The 21,587-nt window shown below is 42.2% G+C and overlaps 2 protein-coding genes across 2 annotated transcripts; one reads left to right on the top strand and one right to left on the bottom strand.

Annotated features, from left to right (window-relative positions):
- Positions 1 to 1,094: 1,094 nt before the first annotated feature.
- On the bottom strand, positions 1,095 to 12,624 carry LOC103972052 (fumarate hydratase 1, mitochondrial). The gene is made up of 17 exons (XM_009386245.3): positions 12,377 to 12,624; positions 12,134 to 12,251; positions 9,962 to 10,111; positions 8,869 to 8,979; positions 8,540 to 8,623; positions 7,914 to 8,012; positions 7,750 to 7,800; positions 7,624 to 7,673; positions 6,735 to 6,816; positions 5,218 to 5,312; positions 5,046 to 5,112; positions 4,855 to 4,905; positions 2,689 to 2,784; positions 2,381 to 2,479; positions 2,259 to 2,288; positions 2,090 to 2,155; positions 1,095 to 1,441 (listed from the first exon to the last, which is right to left on the bottom strand). The coding sequence occupies exons 1-17, from the start codon at positions 12,535 to 12,537 to the stop codon at positions 1,355 to 1,357; spliced, it is 1,497 nt and encodes a 498-aa protein (XP_009384520.2). The 5' UTR covers positions 12,538 to 12,624; the 3' UTR covers positions 1,095 to 1,354.
- Positions 12,625 to 16,364: 3,740 nt separating this feature from the next.
- Positions 16,365 to 20,207, top strand: LOC103972051 (probable inactive leucine-rich repeat receptor kinase XIAO). Its single transcript, XM_009386244.3, has one exon. It carries the CDS (start codon positions 16,628 to 16,630, stop codon positions 20,105 to 20,107), a length of 3,480 nt encoding a protein of 1,159 aa, XP_009384519.2. The 5' UTR covers positions 16,365 to 16,627; the 3' UTR covers positions 20,108 to 20,207.
- The last annotated feature ends 1,380 nt before the right edge of the window (positions 20,208 to 21,587 follow it).

The raw sequence follows: 21,587 nt of genomic DNA, 5'->3' as shown, positions 1-21,587 counted from the left end.
GGGTGAGATTCAAGAACACCTTAGTAGGGACGAGCAAGTGGCTCGTGGTCGCTTCCGAGGGTGAGAGGCTAGAGTCGTTGAACAAACGTTAGTATCGCATCGACGTTTGCTCCAAGATAAATGCATCCATATGTGAAAATGATGGTTGTTACTCCCTCGAGTGAAAGTATTGTGGGTCGAGGGAAGATAAATGCATCCATATATGGGTCGAGTGAAAGTATTATGGGTCGAGGGTAGAGCCTCATCGCTCGAACATTCATTGGGAGGGTTGCTATCTTCATGAAAATCAAAGTCGAGAGATGTTTCCTAACCCAATAACTTTCTAGTCTCTAAGTGCAAATGCAAGTGGTAAAAAATAAATAAATATCCCATTCATTATTTTAAGAATATATTTGTATACTTGATCATAAAGGATAAAATATTTTATAAAATATTTCATAAAATATTCTTTAAACTTTTATCTAGGCAAGTAGACGAATAAAAAGTGATCTGGACTTCATCTACCGATTACATGTCGGATGATGATTAACAGATAATATATTTTTTATCACCTATTAATTCTTTCATTAAAAGTGAAAATTAACATCAATCTTAATATTTTACAAATAAGAAAAACAATTATTAGCATCCCTTGAAGTAAACGTTAAACCCGCATAAACCTCCTAGCGTCATGAGCCATCGCTACGGTGATGAGCTCATGTCATTCACGACATGGTTTTTGCATTGAACATAATTATCACGTATCTCCCCAATTCAAAATTTTCAATAAAATAGCTTGACAGGAAGACTAATAAAAAATTGTCACAACCTGTACCACCTATGTCTAAATTTCTAATTAGGTTTTGAGAAGTGGATTTTGCAAAGATGCTTCAGACCCTATCCAAAGCCATAAATCATTACGACAGATACAAATGATGCATCAGATGAAATGTGTCATTCGACTTGTAGCTAACTACGCATGCATTGTAAAAAAATGTTACGATGCAATTCTTCCAACTAGCATGAGAATATTAATGGTAAAAAAAAAATCTCAATGTAAAAACCTGCTATGTTTATTGATTCAGGAAATAGAGGAAGGAATAACACACTTTACGGATCATAAAAATGCTTTATAACAATTATAAAAGTAATCAGCTTTACAGCATCAAATGATTTCGTGATGTTGGCATGACCAACATAAAAAATTGTTTCTCAAGTGGAACAAACGCATTCCTAGAGGAAATCAAGAATAAAAAATATTCTGTTTATTTATCATTTGCACTTCTTGCTGCCGTCTAGAACAAGGGCCACAAGTGCCAAAATGTTGCTTCTGTGAATGTTCACGAGCATAGTAGAAGAAAAATGAAATACGTTACTAATCAGAGGGTCCAAGCATTTTCTCTGGTACCACAAGCTCATCAAATTCTTCAGCAGTGAGCACATTAAGGTTCAATGCAGCATCCTGCAAAACGAAAAGGAAAGATCAAAGATAAAGATAAGATTTTAACAAATAAATAGACATTTTGTTTAAATGATATTGCTTTAACCCTGCAACCAAAGGTACTTCGAACTAGAACCCAAAGGAAAAGCAGAAAACTTTTAACAATCTCATGTTATTAAACCTTATAGCTTAAACCATATGCGTTAGGTTACTAATTAGGAACACTCTTTCGGAAACATACTATCTCCATTTAGGAAAAACACAATACAAGCTTATCACCATGGAAACCAAGGTTGGTAAAATTACAAGATTTACTTGCAATAACTATAATATACATAGAATTTTTTTGTTTAATTTGATAATGGTCACTACTAAGGGCTATGTATAAGACTGTTTAAGTGTGAGAAAATGTATTCTGAAAGTCTCTCAGAGGAGACTTGATAATATGCCTAAAGCAGTTATAAAAGTACTAAAAAAATGATGCTGCTAATATTACACTATAATTGAAAAAACATTTAGCCCTATCCATCAACCTACAAACACACTTACACTTTGAGAAGACAAAGCTACTCAATTTAGTAATTGATCATATAAAAGCTTTCCTATGCTTAATCTCAAATGAACAAAGAATGATGTATACCAAGCATGCCATGGTCTTATGATCATTACCTTCAATGTCGTCCCTTCTTTGTGAGCTTTCTTAGCAACAGCTGCGGCGTTATCATAACCAATTTTCTGTTTCCCAGAAAAATGATGATTAGAAGTCTCAAGCTTTTACCAGAACATAAAAGTCATCTAACAAGAATGCAAAGAAAGCTAAGTTATAATGTAGACTTACAGGGTTCAAAGATGTGACCAGCATCAGGGACTGCAATCCACAAAAGGTAAGTTAGAAATTGTCGTTTTGAAAACAGCATCAAATGAAAATGCATTATGTAACAGTTCAGTTTGAAAATGTACCTCATGCAACAATTTTGAAATTCTTTGGTGGTTTGCTTTAATTCCTCTCACACAATTCTTTTCAAAGGATGCAGATGCATCTCCAAGTAGTCTAAGAGACTACAAACAATCACAGATCATTTAGTGTTTCATTTGCTATTTAAAAACCAACAGAGTTATAAATTATATTGTCATTTTTCTCCTATCTTTTGGATAGCTAACAGCCTAATACTAACCAACTCAAAACAAGACAAAATATCTTTTCATTTATCATAAAACAAATAAATCCAGAATAAAATATCATAGTGATAACATGGAACTAATCATACTCGAAGAAGACCACTAGCAATCAGTGGCTTGTAAACATTGAGCTCAAAATGACCATTTGATCCACCAACAGTTATTGCAACATGATTGCCCATCACCTGGAGAAAGAAAATACACGAAAAGAATTCTTTCATCACCAAGATGTGTAATCAAGGCCAAATACATATTCAACCATCTTAGAACACAGACAGCTGAGTAACAGAAGACCTCAACAGAAAACAAAAGTATTTGCATATGTTTGTCTTCATGGTTTATAGCTGAAATAAACTTGATTAATATGATTCTTCTGTGTTCCTTCTGATTTCTGTAATACCAATTCAAAGTGTAAGGTCAAATCCAATGATTCCATTTTGAAGCATACCAATACGATCTGCTCCATATGTACTATATCTACCAAAGTATGGGTCAGAGAGCAAAATTACCCAATTTCCTTGAACATGAATATGATGTTTCATTGTGATTCTTATTGTTTGTGTACTAATCCACAGTAATGGAGTCAAAACAGACTTGCATATGAACCAACCTAGCTGATCTATTGCATACATCAAATCAGATTATGGAATCTCAACCAGCAGATTTTTTTAATTTCTATCAATATATCCAAGCAGACAACAATTTCGTGATTTTCTATCAATATATCCAAGCAGACACAACAATTTCATGATGCTCTAGTGATCTGACAACATAATCCACTAGCAGCCTCCTGCATTCTCTTCGTGATTATTGAGCATCAGTGATCGGTCATCTTAGGTCGGCCATTGATGATAAAATAATAAAATTTTCACCTCTTATTCTACCAATGGACCCAGTCAAGTATCATATCTTTTGTTTATTTTCCTCAGTTCAGCATGTTAGTGTCTGTCATGCCACTGACAGGCCAACATGAGCGTCCAGGAAAACAAAAACTCTTGTTCAGCTTGTCCAAATAAAGTTTTAAAATAATTCAGTGTACTTTATTAAAAAGGGTACAATCATGCATGACCTGTATTGTACATCCAAATCCATTTCTTCTAAACTGTCTCGTCTTTCTATTTATACCATAAAAAGGCACAGGTATTATGTATCACTTTTTGAAGATAACAAAATGGATCAAGATGATCATATCACATCTTTTGTTTTCGTACCTTTATAATATATATTGACACTTATTATGTTGTATCATGAGCACTTTACATAAAACCTACATGAACTCTATGCGAAAGTTTGATGTTTGGATTTGTTCTCAATAGATAAATGGGCTTCTTGTTTGTCAGCTTTCGGATCAGCACCCACTATCTGCCTACCATGAAGTACCTTCATAACTCACATGCTAATTACAACCTTTATAATATATATTGACACTTATTATGTTGTATCATGAGCACTTTACATAAAACCTACATGAACTCTATGCGAAAGTTTGATGTTTGGATTTGTTCTCAATAGATAAATGGGCTTCTTGTTTATCAGCTTTCGGATCAGCACCCACTATCTGCCTACCATGAAGTACCTTCATAACTCACATGCTAATTACAACCTAGGTCATAACGTAAACGACTTACTCAGGTACATAATATTTCTTTTACTGTATCATTCTCAACAAGATAAGAGTTCACAGTAATTATCTTTGCTTTTAATGTTATTCAAATTTCAAGTTTTTATTATAGTTTTAAATTTATTTTTCCAAAGACAATGGGAAGTGGAAAAAATGGTCAGGATTTCTCTGCTCATACAGAGAAAAAATTTAATCAATAAGAAATATGTACCATAGAAAAAGATCATCATGAAGGTGCTTTGCAACAAAAATATTACTTCAGCTATATCATGCCCATGAATACATGAGTTAATGGAGCTTAAGAAATAATCTATAATGAATCAAGCAATACTATATAACCATCTTAGTTAACTAAGTACTTCCTGTGTCATCTCATCTGGAAACAAGTCATATTTCAAAGAGCTAAAACGATCATGTCGAAAGATGAATGGAATTCCAATCAAGAAATATTTCAACAACAATCCTACTGTAGCTATCTTGAGGAACCATTTAATCCAGTGCAAACTAGAAAACATGTCGATCATAAGTCGCTGAGAACACACACAAACTAGAAAATATGCATAAAAGATCTTACTTGAATCAGTAGATGTAAGTATGAATTTCTTAATAAAAAGGAAAAGTAAATATAATTTACCTGAGCACAAACCATCGTAAGAGCCTCACACTGAGTAGGATTGACCTTTCCCTGCAACAAAATATAAGGGTTTCAAACAAGTTTAGACCGTATTGGCAGAAAAAAAAAAAGATGCTATATGCAATTCGCTTCGGCAGCCATGCCAATTTGTACTAGACAAATAGCATAAATCAAGAAAAAAAAATGTATACAGGCATTATACTGCTGCCAGGCTCATTTTCAGGTAGGATAAGCTCGCCAAGTCCGCAACGTGGACCACTGAAAAATGTAAGAGAGTATGGACTTTCATAATGTGAATCACAAGGTATATACATGTATGTTTTTGCAAGAAATAACAAAAAAAAAGCTACCTAATACAGATACCTTCCGAGAAGTCGTATGTCATTTGCTATCTTCATAAGAGAAGCAGAAATTGTATTTAAGGCTCCACTCGTCTCAACAAAAGCATCATGCGCAGCCTGTTTGCAAAAGAAGCAACTAATGGAGGTCTAGTGATAGAAATCTAGGTAACAGTAACAGGACCTTTGTAAGAAAATATAACAAGCAATAACAGAGATATGCTCAGTTACTGTTGAATAAATCAGAAACTTTCTACATGTGGATTAAGAATGCATTAAATTTAGCTGAACTTTGAAACAGTATACAAACTGAAACTCATAAATTGTTATATGAAAATCAACAAAAAAAAGAAAAATTGGCTCTGTGCAGGAGGAAACTACCTTTAAAGGATATTCCAAGCGTACACTTTCCCAAAACAAAAAGAAAAAACATGACACGAAATCTAGGAGATGATATAGGGTTAGAATAGGTCCAGTTGTCCTGAAATAGATCATGGATGGTTACAATTGAAAGCAATAGAGATCTTTGGGATAAGTGGGAGTCAATCTGATCGATCAGTAATCATGGTAACAGCTAAAAAATTGCCTTAACTTTTCCTAGACTACTGATCCAAAAAGAAAAAAGATGCATGCTTTGGAATCCAAGGCCAGCCTCACCCATGTTATTTCATCCGGCAGACAGAACATACTGGTTAAACCCTGTTTGCCCAGCTGAGGGCTGCCTACTGGACCAGTTATGAACATGAGGCATCATAGCATGTGTAAAAAAAATTTGTGGTATTCCCAGTTTGTGTGCTTCACTGCTTTGGATACCATATCACCACCGGATCAAGTTCTGGGATGTTTGCTCCACTATACCAACTAAGCAAATGACTACTTTAAATTGTAGAACATAATATGGAAGTATTATAAATCTAACCCCATCTGGGACTAGACCTAGCCCTAAATCCAATCTGAAAACTACTACAAATGAACCAAGCCAAGCAACTGATGTTTAACACAACAACGAAACAACTAGGTAAAAGTTTGTGAAAATCCACCATCATGATAAATCTTATAAAAGTAGGACATGACACAGCACAAACATGAGAATTAATACTGGTAGACTTTCAAGAAATTAGTATGATTTAATACTTTATATGGTTTAGTTAATCAATGATCCACATATATGAAATTTACAAGAAGCCTAACAACCATCTGTATGAGCTATCAGAATTCAAAAGAATAATTCAAACACATATAAAACATCATTTATGATGTAAATGTCCTACATTTACAACACAATAACAAAAGAAGCATATAGAAGGCACAAGATTTTTAATATGTTTTAAGCATCCAACACATTTTAAAAAAGTACTTGATGAGTGTCACTGTTTGACATGGACACAATGCATATATTGCAAGCATTAGAAAGTGTTATTGCTTCGTAGTTCAGTACTAAAGATTCTGTCAAAGCAAACACTTTGGCAAGCAAAAACATATCATGAAGTTGACTCAGATAAAAAAAGAGATGAGAAGAAACTGTTTAGTATGACAACTGACCAATGCTTCAAACTTGTTCTCTGCAGTGACAAATGATAGATTGGTTTCCTCAGCTACTGCAGATGCAATTTTCACATCAAATCTGAATAATATGCAAGAAAAAGCAAGGTCAAATATAATATGCAGGAGAATGGTGCAGCAAAAACAACGTTCAAGTTAACTAAGGTAATTGCTATAAGTTGAAAGTCCCAGTCAGTACATTAATGGTACTAAAACTAAAACCAAAGAGAACAAAGGAACAATCTAGAAGAGATGGATAGCTTTCAACTCAATGGAACTGTTTGACAAAACATCCTAAATGAAGAAAAGGTACATCTCTGAGCAAGGAACTCAGTTTTGCCCGGACTGGTCCAGGCATGAACTGGTATATGGACTGCCCTAAATGGGGCAGTTGGGTCTGGTTTAAAATAAAAGGAATCTTTTAGTTTAAATGCCCTGATTATTTAGGGCTCAAAATTCACAAGCCCTCTTCATCCTCTCATCATTCGAGTGGTGTGGCCCGACCACCGCCTTCCTCTCTCGCTCGTCCTCCCACCTCTGTTCTGGTACTTCTCTTCCTTCTTCTTCCTCCTCTTACAGATTCCTCCCCCCTTTTCTCTCCCCAGCACATTGGTACCATAACATTTAGGTGTGTTGTTATTGCCGATAAAACTGGATTCATACCAGTCCGACCATGGATTTGGACGAGTCCAGTACCAGAAATTGGATTCCTTGTGTCTCAGACATTTGAATTTGAAATATATCATTAATTTCTTTTTTTTACTCACAAGAAAAACTCTACACAATTTCAATAAGACTGCATATGACGACTGCATAAAATTGAGAATACTTAGCACACTGACAAGGAAACGTATACAATAAACATGGATGTTTGTGGAACAAAGCATACCCTTTTTTGGTGTTCAACCCGGTGCCTACAGCAGTACCACCTTGGGCAAGCTGCTCAAGTCAAGATTAATGTCAAGAAACACATTCAAAGCAATAAATACAGCAAATATACAACTACAGAGGCTACCTGATACATGCGAGGCAGAGTCCCAATTATTCTCTCAATACCATATTTTACCTACAGAATCACTTTACAAATCAAAAGCTGACATAGCATGCAGCTTATCTAACACAAAAGGTGCATACTAGAAAAACATGGAAATAATAGAACCTAACAAAAATAAGATATACCTGTGTGGTATAACCACTGAACTCCTGGCCAAGAGTTAGAGGAGTGGCATCTTGAGTATGCGTTCGGCCAATCTTGACAATATCTTTGAATTCAAGAGACTGGAAATGACAGCAATGGAGAACCAAACAGATTGAAGTTAAAATTTTGACATAAGATATTAAAAGGCCAAAATGTATCTCTAGAGAAAAAACAACCACCATAAGTGCCTTAACCAGATAAAAAGCATTCAATTCATAGCCTAGTAATTATGTGCAAGTAAGGAAAATCAAGACCTTGATAGGTCCATAGATAAAAAGACAACAATATGTTGATATTTTTAAGGTGTAGAAGCACTTGCCGGGGAACTTTGGACTTTTGGAGAATTATGCACTTCCTCACCTTTTCTTTATATATGTCATTTTGAATTTTTACTCCAAATTATTGAATGGTTTCCGAAAGCCACCAAAATATTTCAGTCAAAACTGAGATCCCATGCCTTGTCATTTAGGCAAAACAAGGTAGGTAAACAAAAGCACTCACAGAAAAGTCAGATGCCATCTCAAATGACTGAGAATAACCATAAAACTGAGCTACATGAAGAGAGGTGAAAACTTGCAACTCATAGATAAGTTAAAAAGATCTTGACCTTAGTATGAAGTGAACTGTGCAGCTGTTTCAAGCTTGGTATAAATCTGGAATTAATTTCCACAGCTGCAGCTATGTGCATAACCTGATAATGACAAAGCTTTTGTTAAAAGATCAGTCAAGACAATCTCTCAAAACAGGATTGTAAATGTCCTTAAGAATAAATTTGAGGGGTAGTATTGTAGAGATTCATGTCAACTATTTACAAATAAAAAATTGTGTCATCCTAGATCTTTGGGAACAATGACCAGGTGAGACATTAAGCCTAAGCAAATGACAAATCTTAAAGCACATTATAGCAAAATTCAGTATAGAGCAAATAATTCTTACAGTTGGAAATGTATCATTTGAAGATTGAGACCTATTGACATGATCATTTGGATGTACAAACTTTTCACCTCGTTTATGCCCAAGAATTTCAGCTGCTCTATTTGCAATAACCTGAGGATTAACACAATACAAAATGCCACCTTGAGAAAAATAATACGTTAAATATATAATTATATGAGAATCATTAAAAGAGTGCATGATCATGGAGAGGAGTATATAAAGATCCTAAGGTCACTGATGCATTGATCAGGATACTAAATTTCTTTCATTCAAGTGAATTGGTGTGTTCTTCTAAAAGCATATAGGGAGAAGGATGTGCTCACTCAAAAATTCCAAAAAAATGAAACTACATAATGTGTTACAAGTTGGAAATACAAACTTTTTTTAAGACCTTTCTTTTCCAAGAAATTCAGTCTTTCCATTTTCTATAAGTTGCGGACAATTGCACAATTGCCATCATTACCATTTTCACCACCACTATTCCTTTAATGAAGTAGTTCTCTAAATTATCCAATGCTTCTCTAGTACCTAATGAATGTTGTTGTCATGCTTAGTGCCATTGTCAACATTACCTTTGTCACTGTTGCCGCCACTACAACATTGTACCAACTTTGTCATTGTTGCTGTTGTACCACCCACATCTTCCTTACCACCACCATCTTGTTACAAACACTACTGTCCAAACTACCGCCTTCACCACGAGCCAGAATAACCACCATTCCTATCAGCAACATCAATGGCAACCACTACCACTAATGTCATCGACTGCATCACCATCACCAATGACATCGACCGCTTCACCACCACTAGGCATTTTCACCACCACCATCACAACCATTACTACAAACTAAAAATAATATGATAATGAGGATAGACAGCATACTAAATTGAATAGGTAAGCATGTGTTCGTTATTTTTTCATGGGGAAATATAGTGGAAAATAGTGATGAAAAGTTATGTTATGAAAGTAATCATACCCTATATTCTTTACAAGCCTAATAAAATGAATATTTAAAATATATTAGATACTTTACAAGGAGAAGGAATTAATTTGCTTGAATCATGGAATATATGCCGGACTCCCACTACTGACCTCATTGGCATTCATGTTGCTCTGAGTCCCACTGCCAGTTTGCCAAATGACAAGTGGGAAATGATCATTCAATTTCCCCTCAGCAACTTCTTGGGCAGCCTGCATTATTGCTTTCCCAACAGTTGGATCAAGACCATACTCCATGTTTACCTACACATGGTGTATATCAAGAAGCCAGAAAGTCAAAATTAGTCTATGAAACTCAGCCCAAATATGAACAAACAATATTAAAATGGAAAGAAAGAACATTCTGGTGACAGCTAAGGAGTTAAAATATGGTGAAAGAAGGGACAACTTAATACTGACCATCCTTTAGGGTCTTAAGATCCAACATAATTTCAACTTAATACTGACATTGGATTTGCACTATTCAGTGACTTTAAGATAAAAATAGAGAATACATTATTTGCTTCATAGAACATGCTAATAAAAACAAAAGAAACACTAAGATACTGGACCACTTCTGAAAACATGTTTGTGCCTTAGAGCATATATAATGTGGTACCTAAATCACCAACATAAATGAGGTATATCTGAGACCATAATAAGAATAAAAATATAAATGGGCATGTATTAAAGGGCACAAAGTAAAGAAAGTCAGCAAACAATAGTAGCAATATTACTTACTATGGGTAAGATACTTAGGTACTTATTTATTCGTCTTACTAACAAAATTTAGTCAAAACTGAAACTAAAGCAAAAAATATGAGCATCTTAGGGGAAAGTGTATCTTATACAAAGTATTTACAACAAGTAGCTGTAATGTCCTACCTATCTATGGCTACATATACATCTTCTCTCCGTTGAGCTCTATATATGGTATCCCTAGCTAAGTCAAGAATATTACATCTCTTTTGTATTTTCTCTAGTAAAATTTTCTTAGATATTCTTTTGCCTCTCCTTCCATCATTAATCTTAATTGACACATTTGGTTTGACCATGATGTTTATAGGCCTCTTCTGAATATATATTGTTTTATACTTTTATCCTACATCTTCATATGAAAAAATATAACATTCTATTGGTATAGGAAACCCCCCACATCCTCCTCATCAATCCCATTTTGACTGTATTATTTTTGCATGTTGTTGATATCGATCAATTAGATTCATAAAGAGTGACTAGTTTTATAACTATTTTAGATTTTTTCCCCTTGGAGCGGTGTATGTTGATCACACAAAAATCTCAACAACCCTCCACTTTCACCATCCCAGTTTGTAACCAAACTCGAACTTCCCAATCCTACAGGGCATATCCCCACATATAGGCTAAACCAACTAGCTTAAATACCTTATAATGTTTAAGCATATAAGAAGATAGTGTGATAATTAGAATGGACAACCTAAATGGAACAAATGAAGAGATTACAGAAGATATGGTTGTTGTATAGTACACATACATTAAGAATTGTAAGACATGTTCCTGAAATAATCATGATAAAGTTGGAAACCGCCAAAAGTCAAGGAATAATCAAAAGTCAAATTTTAAGCTCAACATATCACTTGCCAAAAAAAGTGCACTCGCTAACCTATTCTAAGAGACCACTCATGCTTTCTTTGGCATATCATTTAGTGCCATAGAACATCCCCAATGGATAAGATTTAAATGGGAGTTATATAAGGACCAGATTAAAATCCAAAAAAGCATTTTAAATGACAAAAATGATGTATAACGTGTATATACGAAGCAAAAACATATTGGGGAAGGAACTGAAAAGTTACATACATTTAACACTCTATAGACTTTTCTCTATCATGTTCAATTCAGGAATGAGGATCCTTTTAACTATGGCATGCCGTGTGATTGCTAATCAAAAGTTAAAATCATGGGAATGGGAGCCCTGAACCAAGTTCCACATTTAAAATCAAACCTTATTTTTATTTTCGTAGGTTCCCTGAATTCACGTATATCCTAAAAAATAGATATCAATTTCATCCACACTTCCAAACAAACGACATCACCAATAACACAGAATCAATAAGACAAGACATATGCAAGTCACATGTCGGCCACCTTTCTGTAAAGCAGTCCATATTTATCACCTTTACAAGCAACACAACGATTTTAACTAACATTTCCCAGGGTTGAGAAGTAATCTTTCACAAAAAGATCGTAACGAATAGTAAACAGAATAAAAATTGTTGCACGGAACATAATAAAAAATCGAGAGACCTTGGCAGCACACTTCTTGAGAACACCGAACGCCCTAATGATCGGCTCCGGCATCTGCTCACGCTCACCGCCTATATCAAAGTTCTGCAGCGATCTCTGCGTCTGCGCACCCCACAACCTAAAAAGGATCGAACATTTGTGCCACAAAGACTCAATAAAATCCACCACCGGAACGTCGATTAACTAATCCACCAGCGACAACAATGATCCAGTCGAAGAACAGCAGCATCGGGAGGCACCGACCTGTCGGCAGGTACCATGATCGGACCGAAGGTGTCCCGCTCCTCCCTGAACGCGCCCGCCATGGTCTGCAGTGTCGCCGAGCGGAGCACCACGTTCGACAACGCCGGCGCCACACCGGATCGGCCCGCGAGCCGCCGTGCCGCCGCAACCATCATCGCCATTCTCCGCCGCCGTCGCCAATCTCGACTCTCCAACTTTCGTGAGTGAAACGGGGGTTTTATGTTGCGATGGAAGAAGAGGGCAGGGGCAAGGAAAACCGGGGCCAATTATTGGGTGTAATCACTCTCCCGGTTCGGTTACCTTCCGAAGATAAAAACACGCGGACGCATGTTCCAGCTCCACCCCATCGTGCACTTCTCCTGCACGTCGGACCCACAACGACAGGGGGTGGCCATGTCGGGGGCCAGACAGGGATTATTCATCACCCGCCAACGACGCCGTGTGGCATCTACTGGTAGGTGGATAATTCAGTTTCCTATCTAGATTTGTACAGGAGATCCTCTCTCCACTACCACGGCAAAAAGACCGCTTAGAGGACCGTTGACACCCAATCGGACGGTTAATACCTTGTGTCGATACACGTGGAACGTAACCAGCTCCTATATATTCTGAACTCATAATTTCCATTTGGCATAATAAAATAAATCACTGTTAATATGAAATATCACTGTGGATGCATTTTATATGAATTAATCCACATATATTTGTTTCTCTTATGCCATTTTATATGATGGCATAAGAGAAGGCTGCCGTGGCTCGATATAAAAACGATTAAACGTTAAATTAATCCGATGACGGACGTCGTGTTCTTCATCGCATTGGAAGTGCTCTTTCCTTGAATTCTCTAATATTTTCGTCATTAGATCACGTGGCGCACTTAGGTATGTGTATGGTTTCTTCTTGGAACTGTAATTTGACTGGCATCCAGTGGATGCAAGCATCTTGAAACAAGAGTATGAGGACATAACAATCAAATAATGGGTGATTCTGATCCCAATAATTAGGGGATGTCACGCGTATATAAATCAAATGATTTGTGTTTGCGATCACAGTAATCAGGGAAAGCACATTTATAAAATTAATTTGATTTAGTACTTTGAAAGATTTTGTGGCTTATATAAATCGCAGTCTTTATATAACAAAGTGAATGAAGCATATTAGCTTTATATTGTTCTCACCTTTTAATCTTAGGGCTAAGAGCTTGCACTAATACTCCACATATCCTTCGTCATCTTCCATTGCTTCTGCCAAATTGTAGAATATTGATTTTATTTTTACTTGTTGATACGGTATACTTTGGACTCCAGCCACGTCACAACCCGCGTCGCCTCACACCGATACCACGTCAACATGAGAGGTACTTTCCCGCACCGAGCCATGACCCATACCAAAAGGCACCCCTCGCCAAGTCTCGTCCCGGTACAAATGTATCATCTCGCCCCTCGATATTGGTCGTCAAATCTGTGTACGATCGATCCTTGCATAATAGTATAAAAATCCCTGACCAACATCTGGTCAGGGGAGGAGGAAAGAAAAAGAGAAAGAGAGACAACTAATAATTCAATCTACGAGGGGCCAAAATCGAGAACCCCCGACGAGAGCCTTCTGTGTAGGAGCTCTGCCACCCCTAGAGGCGCAATCGTCCCGATCGAAAGACGCCTTCCTAGAAAACAATGTCAACCTCCCAACTGAGAAGCACCTTTATAGCAGACGACATCACCAACCTGGCCGAGGGGAACATTCTTGGAGGACGACGTCAGCGTCCCCACCTCCTGATCTAGTTAGCTCCGACACTTCTTCCAAAACTCTGAACATCGACCCTTGGACCGTGCTAACTCCTTGGCCACAACGCATCCGTTCACTAACACTTGTTATCGTTCTAACATATGATAAAATAATATTTACGTAACATAATTGTTCCATACTGCTATGCCGCTATCTCATCAGGTGATTGGAGATTATGTTAAAATAATTTACATTATATCCGTAATTGATTTAACAATGTATAAATAGTATCTCTCTTTTTTTTAAATTCTTCTATAATTTAGATATGTCTAATTTAAGCATTAAAAAAATAAATTTAACTCTCTCGATCTCAATCTTTTATAGGGATTCGGGTAGCACCTTAAGAGATTGAACGAAAAGTATTTTAGAAGTAATTTCATCAGTTATCAGATTCCATCAACTGAATCTTATCCGAGCATTTCTTGATGTCTCAGAATGATTCAAAGTGCTCCACCATCAAGCATCAATCCGAGATGCCTCGTTCCATCGTCTCCTCATGGGATGATCAATTTTAATATTATCATACTTCATTAAGAGTTTATTCTTTGAACAAGATGATCTAAGTTTTTAAGCTTAAATACATTTTCACAATCTAATCTTGATCACCAACAAAATTATTATAGATAAAGTCTCAATATTACTTTACTTCATACCAACATCTGGACAATCACTCATTGTTTAATTATTATTTCGTTATAATGAGCACCACCAGCCGCCGTTGAACTTTGATCATCACATCACAGTGTCCTTTGTCACCCGAAGACTATGAATGCTCATCCGAGCAGCCGCGGAAGTCTCGAAGCATACATCTTGCAGCGATCGCCATCAGCGCAGTTTGCGTCCTCCTCGTGAGGACAAGTGCAATTTGTGATCTCAGAGAAAAAGGGCATTCGAGCAATTCACAAAGCTAAGAGCCGCATGTGCGCGCGCGACAGCGCCACGAGCGATGTCACGCGCGCGCCTCGTGTTTTCGTGTACGTGCAGCAGCTCCCGGCAATCATTAGAACTGAGCAAAGACACATGGCCCGCCCGGTGCTCTGCATCGTTAATTAGGTCAGGTGAACGAGTCCCATGCGACCACTGCGTTGCGAGTGCCACCTCTTTTTATCCTACCGCCAAAAGGTAACCACTGACCAGATTCGCTTTCCTCCCCAAATTTCTTTACCTGACCTTCTGATGTAGTAGTGGTAATAAGAATATGGTGTTCGGTCGACCACGGTTTGCATCCTTAATAGTGTTGTTGCCTCGACTCCGTAAATCGGTACGATTTGATTTCGTGATCAAATCTGGTGCGTTCGAGGTACATTCAAGTCGGATCGAGGTAAGCTCTGAACTCCTCGGAGTTTCGGGGATGACCTGAGATAAGTCTTTGCTTCGTTAGGACCTTACACAAGAGATCAACATCGGGAGAGATTTTTCGACCTGATTCTTCTGATAATAAAGTTAGTATGAATGGAATAGAAATAATAGAAATTCTATGTCTCATCCTCTCTTCATAGAATTGACTTTTCAACTTAGATAGTCGAGGGGACGAGCTCATATGTTATTTTGGAGCTCATTTATGTGGACGACTGCATAATACGATTCTCTATGCTGCAAAGGCATCATTTATTAGCATTGACAACTATGTCAACCGATCGAGAAAGGAGTAGATAGACTTTGTCACTGATGAGTTACTGCACCCGATGATCGACGTGTAACGACTTCTCCAAAATCATGATGAGCAAAAGGTTGTTACCCTACCGTCTACCCCTAGCAAAGGGGATGCGGGTATTTCCTTATCCACGTCAGTATCTAGGTGGTGACAATGAGTTGGCAGGCCAGTAGATATGTCAAGGCTGATGTCAGCATTCCCTATCAAATAGATCCATTCTTCAATAGTAAGATGAGCAGCTGCATTGGAGATTAAAGGTTCTCTGTATTCTAAAGATCAAGAGAAAAAGAATGATGCAGGAAAAAAGTTATATCAATGCAACCAGTAAGGAAAAGACGATGCTGCTCCTGCTTTCCACAGGTGCCGGTCCTACTTCCGCTTCAGGCTTGCTTCCAACTCAAGTGGCCAACGTTTGCAGTCATTGACGCTAATGGTGGTCCCGTCACCGACTACTAACGGATAATTTCACCATCCTTTGGCATAATTAAGCCTTCTCGACCATATTTGCCTCGTTGTCCGAAGGCATCGAAAGAGGTCGAGAGCGAGGGAAAGAAGTCCAAAAAAGACACCCTCTCTCTCTCTCTCTCTCTATTCCTTCTTCTCTGTCTGAAGGCTCTTCTTCCACATCCTCTCTCTGCCAACCCAGCAACAGCAGCAGCCGAACAAAGGGGAGCTCCCACCACCACTTACTGCACTCGTCACTCCCTATTATGTTCCTGTAACGTACTTGTTCGCCACTCGCCTTCCCCATCTCGACCTCCAATTAACTCTGCATCTGGGAGCAGTCTCTCTACGTTGGCTGTTGTTCCGCAATGCCGTCTGCCTCCGCTTTCTCCCTCTCCCTACTGCTGCTCTTGTTGGATGCCCTACTCGTCTCCGCTGCCACCCCGCCGCAGACCCACGTGAACCGCACCTTGGAGACACAGGCGGAGATCGATGCCCTCACAGCCTTCCGCCTCGCCCTTCGGGATCCCCTCGGCGCCCTCTCCGGGTGGGACCCTGCCTCCCCCTCCGCCCCCTGTGACTGGCGAGGCGTCGCCTGCGCAACCGACGCCCCCCGCGTTGTCGAGCTCCGCCTCCCCCGCCTCCGCCTCGCAGGTCCCATCTCCGCCCGCATTTCCGACCTCCGCCTCCTGAAGCGGCTCAGCCTCCGCTCCAACCTCCTCTCGGGCCCCCTTCCCTCGGCCCTCGCCACCCTCGGCTGTCTTCGCTCCCTCTTCCTCCAGTCTAATGCCCTCTCCGGTCCCCTCCCGCCCGCTCTCCTCGCCAACCTATCTGCTCTCCAGGTCCTCAACCTGGCCGGCAACCTCCTCACCGGCCCCGTTCCCGCCGCACTCCCCCCAGGCACCCGCTACCTCGACCTCTCCGCCAACGCCTTCTCCGGCCCCGTCCCCGCCAATCTCTCCGTCGTCGCCCCCCGTCTCCAGTTTCTCGACCTCTCCTTCAACCGACTCCGTGGTACCATCCCAGGGGACCTCGGCCGCCTTCCTGCGCTCGCCTTTCTCTGGCTCGACGGCAACCTTCTCGAGGGCACCCTCCCCGCCATCCTCGCCAACTGCACATCCCTCGTCCACCTTAGCATCCAGGGAAACGGCCTCCAAGGGATCGTCCCGGCTGCCATCGCCGAGATGCCCAAGCTCCAGGTGCTCGCTCTCGCGCGCAACCGTCTTTCTGGCGACGTCCCCGCATCTATCTTCTACAACACCTCAGCCGCCGGGAGCTCCTCCCTCCGCATCGTGCAGCTCGGGTACAACGAGTTCGCCGGGCTGGCTTTGCCACCACAGGGCCAGCACGCCTCCACCGCTCTCGAGGTCCTGGACCTCAAGGAGAACCGCCTCACTGGCGATTTCCCGGCATGGTTCACCAATGCCACGGGGCTCACCGTCTTGGACCTCTCTGGGAATACCATCAGCGGCTCACTGCCGCCCGAGATCGATCGTCTCGCATCCCTTCAAGAGCTTCGCCTTGGACGGAATTCCATGGCCGGGCCGGTCCCGGGGGAGATAGGTCGGTGCAGCGCCCTCCAGGTTCTTGATCTCGAGGAGAATCAATTCTATGGTCGGATACCAGCCGCTTTTGGGAGCCTCAGCCTGCTGAGGGATCTCTATCTCGGCGGCAACCTCTTCTCCGGTGTTATTCCCGCGAATCTTGGCAACTTGTCCGAGCTGCAAACAATTTCGCTCTACGGGAACAAAATTTCCGGCGCGATCCCGGATGAACTGATGAAGTTAAGCAACCTCACAACGTTGGACCTCGCCGGCAATGATATCTCCGGTGAGATTCCTTCCACCATCGGAGACCTCGCTGGGCTGCAGACGCTAAACCTGAGCAAGAATAGCCACACCGGCGTCATTCCGGCGGGAATCGGCAGGTTGCTGAATCTGAAGTCACTGGACCTCAGCGGCCAGAGGAACCTTTCCGGCGATCTCCCTGCGGAGCTGTTCGGGTTGCCAAGCCTTCAGGTGATCTCTCTTGCGGACAACGCATTCTCCGGCCAGGTTCCTGAGGGTTTCAGCAGCCTATGGAGCTTGCATGTCCTCAACCTCTCCGCCAACTCCTTCTCCGGCCCAATCCCAGCGACCTACGGCTACCTCCAGTACCTCAGAGTTCTCTCGTTATCCTACAATAACATCACCGGCGAAATCCCCGCGGACTTGGCCAACTGCTCCAACCTCACTGTTCTCCAGCTCCGCTACAACCACTTGTCCGGCCCCATTCCAGAGGACCTCGCCCGGCTTTCTGCTCTCGTGGAGCTCGACCTCGGCCAGAACAATCTCTCTGGAGATATCCCGCCGGATATCTCTAACTGCACCTCTTTGGTGACGCTCAAATTGGACGGCAACCATCTCTCCGGCGATATTCCAGAATCGCTTTCCAATCTTTCGAAGCTGCAGGCACTAAACCTCTCTGACAATGACCTCTCCGGATCCGTTCCCTCGGCGCTTGCCCGTATCTCCGGACTGGTGTACCTCAATGTGTCGGATAATAGCCTGAGAGGAGAGATTCCAGGCTTGCTGAGCTCCCGCTTCCGTGATCCATCGGCATTTGCTGGGAACCCGGACCTCTGCGGCCAGCCGTTGCAGACAGAGTGCCGGAGGCGCAAGAAGAGTTATATCATCCTGGTGATCGGCCTCGCGGTGGCCGCGGCCTGCATTCTGGTTCTCTTTTGTTGCTGCTTTGCTTTCAGCCTGTTTCGCTGGCGCAGGCGGTTCCTGGAGAGCCGAGCCGGCGTGAAAAAACGGAGCTCCGGAAGAGCCAGCGGATCGAGCGGAGGGAGCGGAGAGAACAACGGCGGTCCGAAGCTGGTAATGTTCAACAATAGAATCACCTACGCCGAGACGGTGGAGGCGACACGGCAGTTCGACGAGGAGAACGTGCTCAGCCGCGGCCGCCACGGGCTGGTATTCAAAGCGTGTTATAACGATGGCACCGTGCTGTCCATCCTCCGCCTGCCGTCAACGTCCGCGGACGGGGCCATCGTGATCGAGGAGGGAGCGTTCCGCAAGGAGGCGGAGTCACTGGGGAAGGTGAAGCACCGGAACCTGACGGTTCTCCGCGGTTACTACGCCGGTCCCCCGCCAGATGTTCGACTGCTGGTCTACGACTACATGCCCAACGGCAATCTTGCCACCCTCCTCCAGGAGGCGTCTCAACAGGACGGCCACGTCCTCAATTGGCCCATGCGGCACCTCATCGCCCTCGGCGTAGCCCGCGGCCTGGCGTTCCTCCACGGCTCCGGCGTCGTTCACGGGGACGTCAAGCCGCAGAACGTCCTCTTCGACGCGGACTTCGAGCCCCACCTCTCGGACTTCGGACTGGAGCCAATTGTGGTGACGGCAGGAGCAGCGGCGGCCGCTGCCGCAGCGTCAACGTCGGCGGCGGCTCCAGCCGTGGGGTCGCTAGGGTACGTGGCGCCGGACGCGGCAGCGGCTGGGCAGGCGACGCGGGAGGGGGACGTGTACAGCTTCGGGATCGTGCTACTGGAGCTGCTGACGGGGCGGCGGCCGGGGACGTTCGCGGGGGAGGATGAGGACATCGTGAAGTGGGTGAAGCGGCAACTGCAGCGGGGGCAGGTGGCGGAGCTGCTGGAGCCGGGCCTCCTGGAGCTGGACCCGGAGTCGTCGGAGTGGGAGGAGTTCCTGCTGGGGGTGAAGGTAGGGCTTCTCTGCACCGCACCCGACCCCCTCGACCGCCCGTCCATGACCGACATCGTCTTCATGCTCGAGGGCTGCCGCGTCGGGCCCGACCTCCCTTCCTCCGCCGATCCCACCTCCCAGCCCTCTCCCGCCTGATTTCCTTTTTTCCTTCTAAATTCCTTTTTGTTATTTTCTTTGCATTGCATGTATCATTTTTTTTCCGTTTTCTTTTTTCTAAATTCAAAATGTTTCCTCATTCGTTTGTTACTGCTCGTCTCCGGTTTGGCTTCCCGCCGGTGGGCGACATCGACTTCGTCGTCGCGGTTCACTCCCGCCAAAGAATGAGAGAGAAAGAAGGAACCACCCACGTCGACGACGTAGCCGTTGGGAATGGGAATCTTGGCGCTGTTGTCGTCTAGTGTTCCTCTTAAACCTCGAGAAGTGGGGGCGGGTGGTCAGTAAGTACTGACTTCTCCTCTGCAATGACCGGACCCGTTTGGCATCGTTGGATTCCATTTGGACGGCCCGACGCTTCGTGCTTGGTGCCCCTCCTCCGATCCGACGATTGAGGTTTGTCTGTTTCGTTTCACTTTCATCGGGAAACGGGTGAAAAGGAGATAAAACGCTTTCTCGCCTTCTTATGTTGCGTTCCCCGTTAATGTTGTCACCGCCGCGTTCGGGATACGGTTTCCCGGACACCGAAGCAGGACCTGGTTGGGCCACCCAGAATAAACAATGGTCAGGGAATTTGGCGCGGCACGAATGGCTCGGCCTGATGGGGACGCAGACGACCGTTTGCTCCGTAAAATCTCTATCATCCATTTAAATTAGATTCAGAAACTTGCATAGTATGATTCTAATCGGTCGTCAACTCTTAAAGATTCCTCAGTGCATCACATTCATATACTAATATCTCAGACTTCGCGGTCAATGTCTCGATAATTTTACTTGGGTCGCAGTGACATGACCGAACACCAGCAACGAAATCGATAGGCATCACCTGAGGAAAAGATCTGTGCTCCCAAGTCACGTCAAATCGGATTTAATTGCAAGATCTGATCGCCCGTGCAATCCAACGATGCTTAAGGAGAAGTAAATGCAGTGGAATTCGGCTACATGCAGTAGACGACGCAGGGAGCAGAGTACTGCGCTGCCGTGCCAACGCACCTGACGCAGCAGCGCCATTGAACACACCCCATGTGACAGAAACGAACAAATGACATCTGCCACTGCAACGATATGAATTAGGAAGAGCATCTTATCGGTCGCTAAAAGGAAATTACAGCACATCTGCAGAAGATTATTGAGAAGACATGCTAATGATTTAGGCAAATGGAAAGGAAAAAGACCAATCATATTTTGATTTAAATCAAGGCATTTTCTTTTGTCACAGTGCAAGTACAACATGCACCTCCAACACGGCATGTGATCCCTCAGTGGTTATGTCTCTGCAAATAGCCCCTTCTCTTAACATGTTAAGCATCAACACAGTGGATGGCTGTCTCAGGTAAATTTTGCTAGTGAGATTTCGTAGGGTTTTTACTCTGGAATGGGCCGAGCTATTTGTTTATGAATGCATAAGATGTTGCAGTTTTTTTTGTACTTGTTATTCCTGCTGTATCAAACACAGGAAATC

Source organism: Musa acuminata, chromosome BXJ1-11 (genome assembly GCF_036884655.1).
Source record: "Musa acuminata AAA Group cultivar baxijiao chromosome BXJ1-11, Cavendish_Baxijiao_AAA, whole genome shotgun sequence".
NCBI lineage: Eukaryota > Viridiplantae > Streptophyta > Magnoliopsida > Zingiberales > Musaceae > Musa > Musa acuminata.
The sequence above is the reverse complement of the archived record's forward strand: the minus strand, read 5'-3'. Positions and strand labels throughout refer to the sequence as shown.

Bases quoted from the DNA above. Each gene is read 5' to 3' on its own strand.
- LOC103972051 (XM_009386244.3), top strand. From the start codon at position 16,628: ATGCCGTCTGCCTCCGCTTTCTCCCTCTCCCTACTGCTGCTCTTGTTG.
- LOC103972052 (XM_009386245.3), bottom strand. From the start codon at position 12,537: ATGGCGATGATGGTTGCGGCGGCACGGCGGCTCGCGGGCCGATCCGGT. The intron at 10,112-12,133 runs GTCTCTCGATTT...CACCATGTGTAG, and splicing joins TCAAGAAGTGTGCTGCCAAG to GTAAACATGGAGTATGGTCT. The intron at 8,624-8,868 runs GTAAGAATTATT...TGTCATTATCAG, and splicing joins CAAATGATACATTTCCAACT to GTTATGCACATAGCTGCAGC.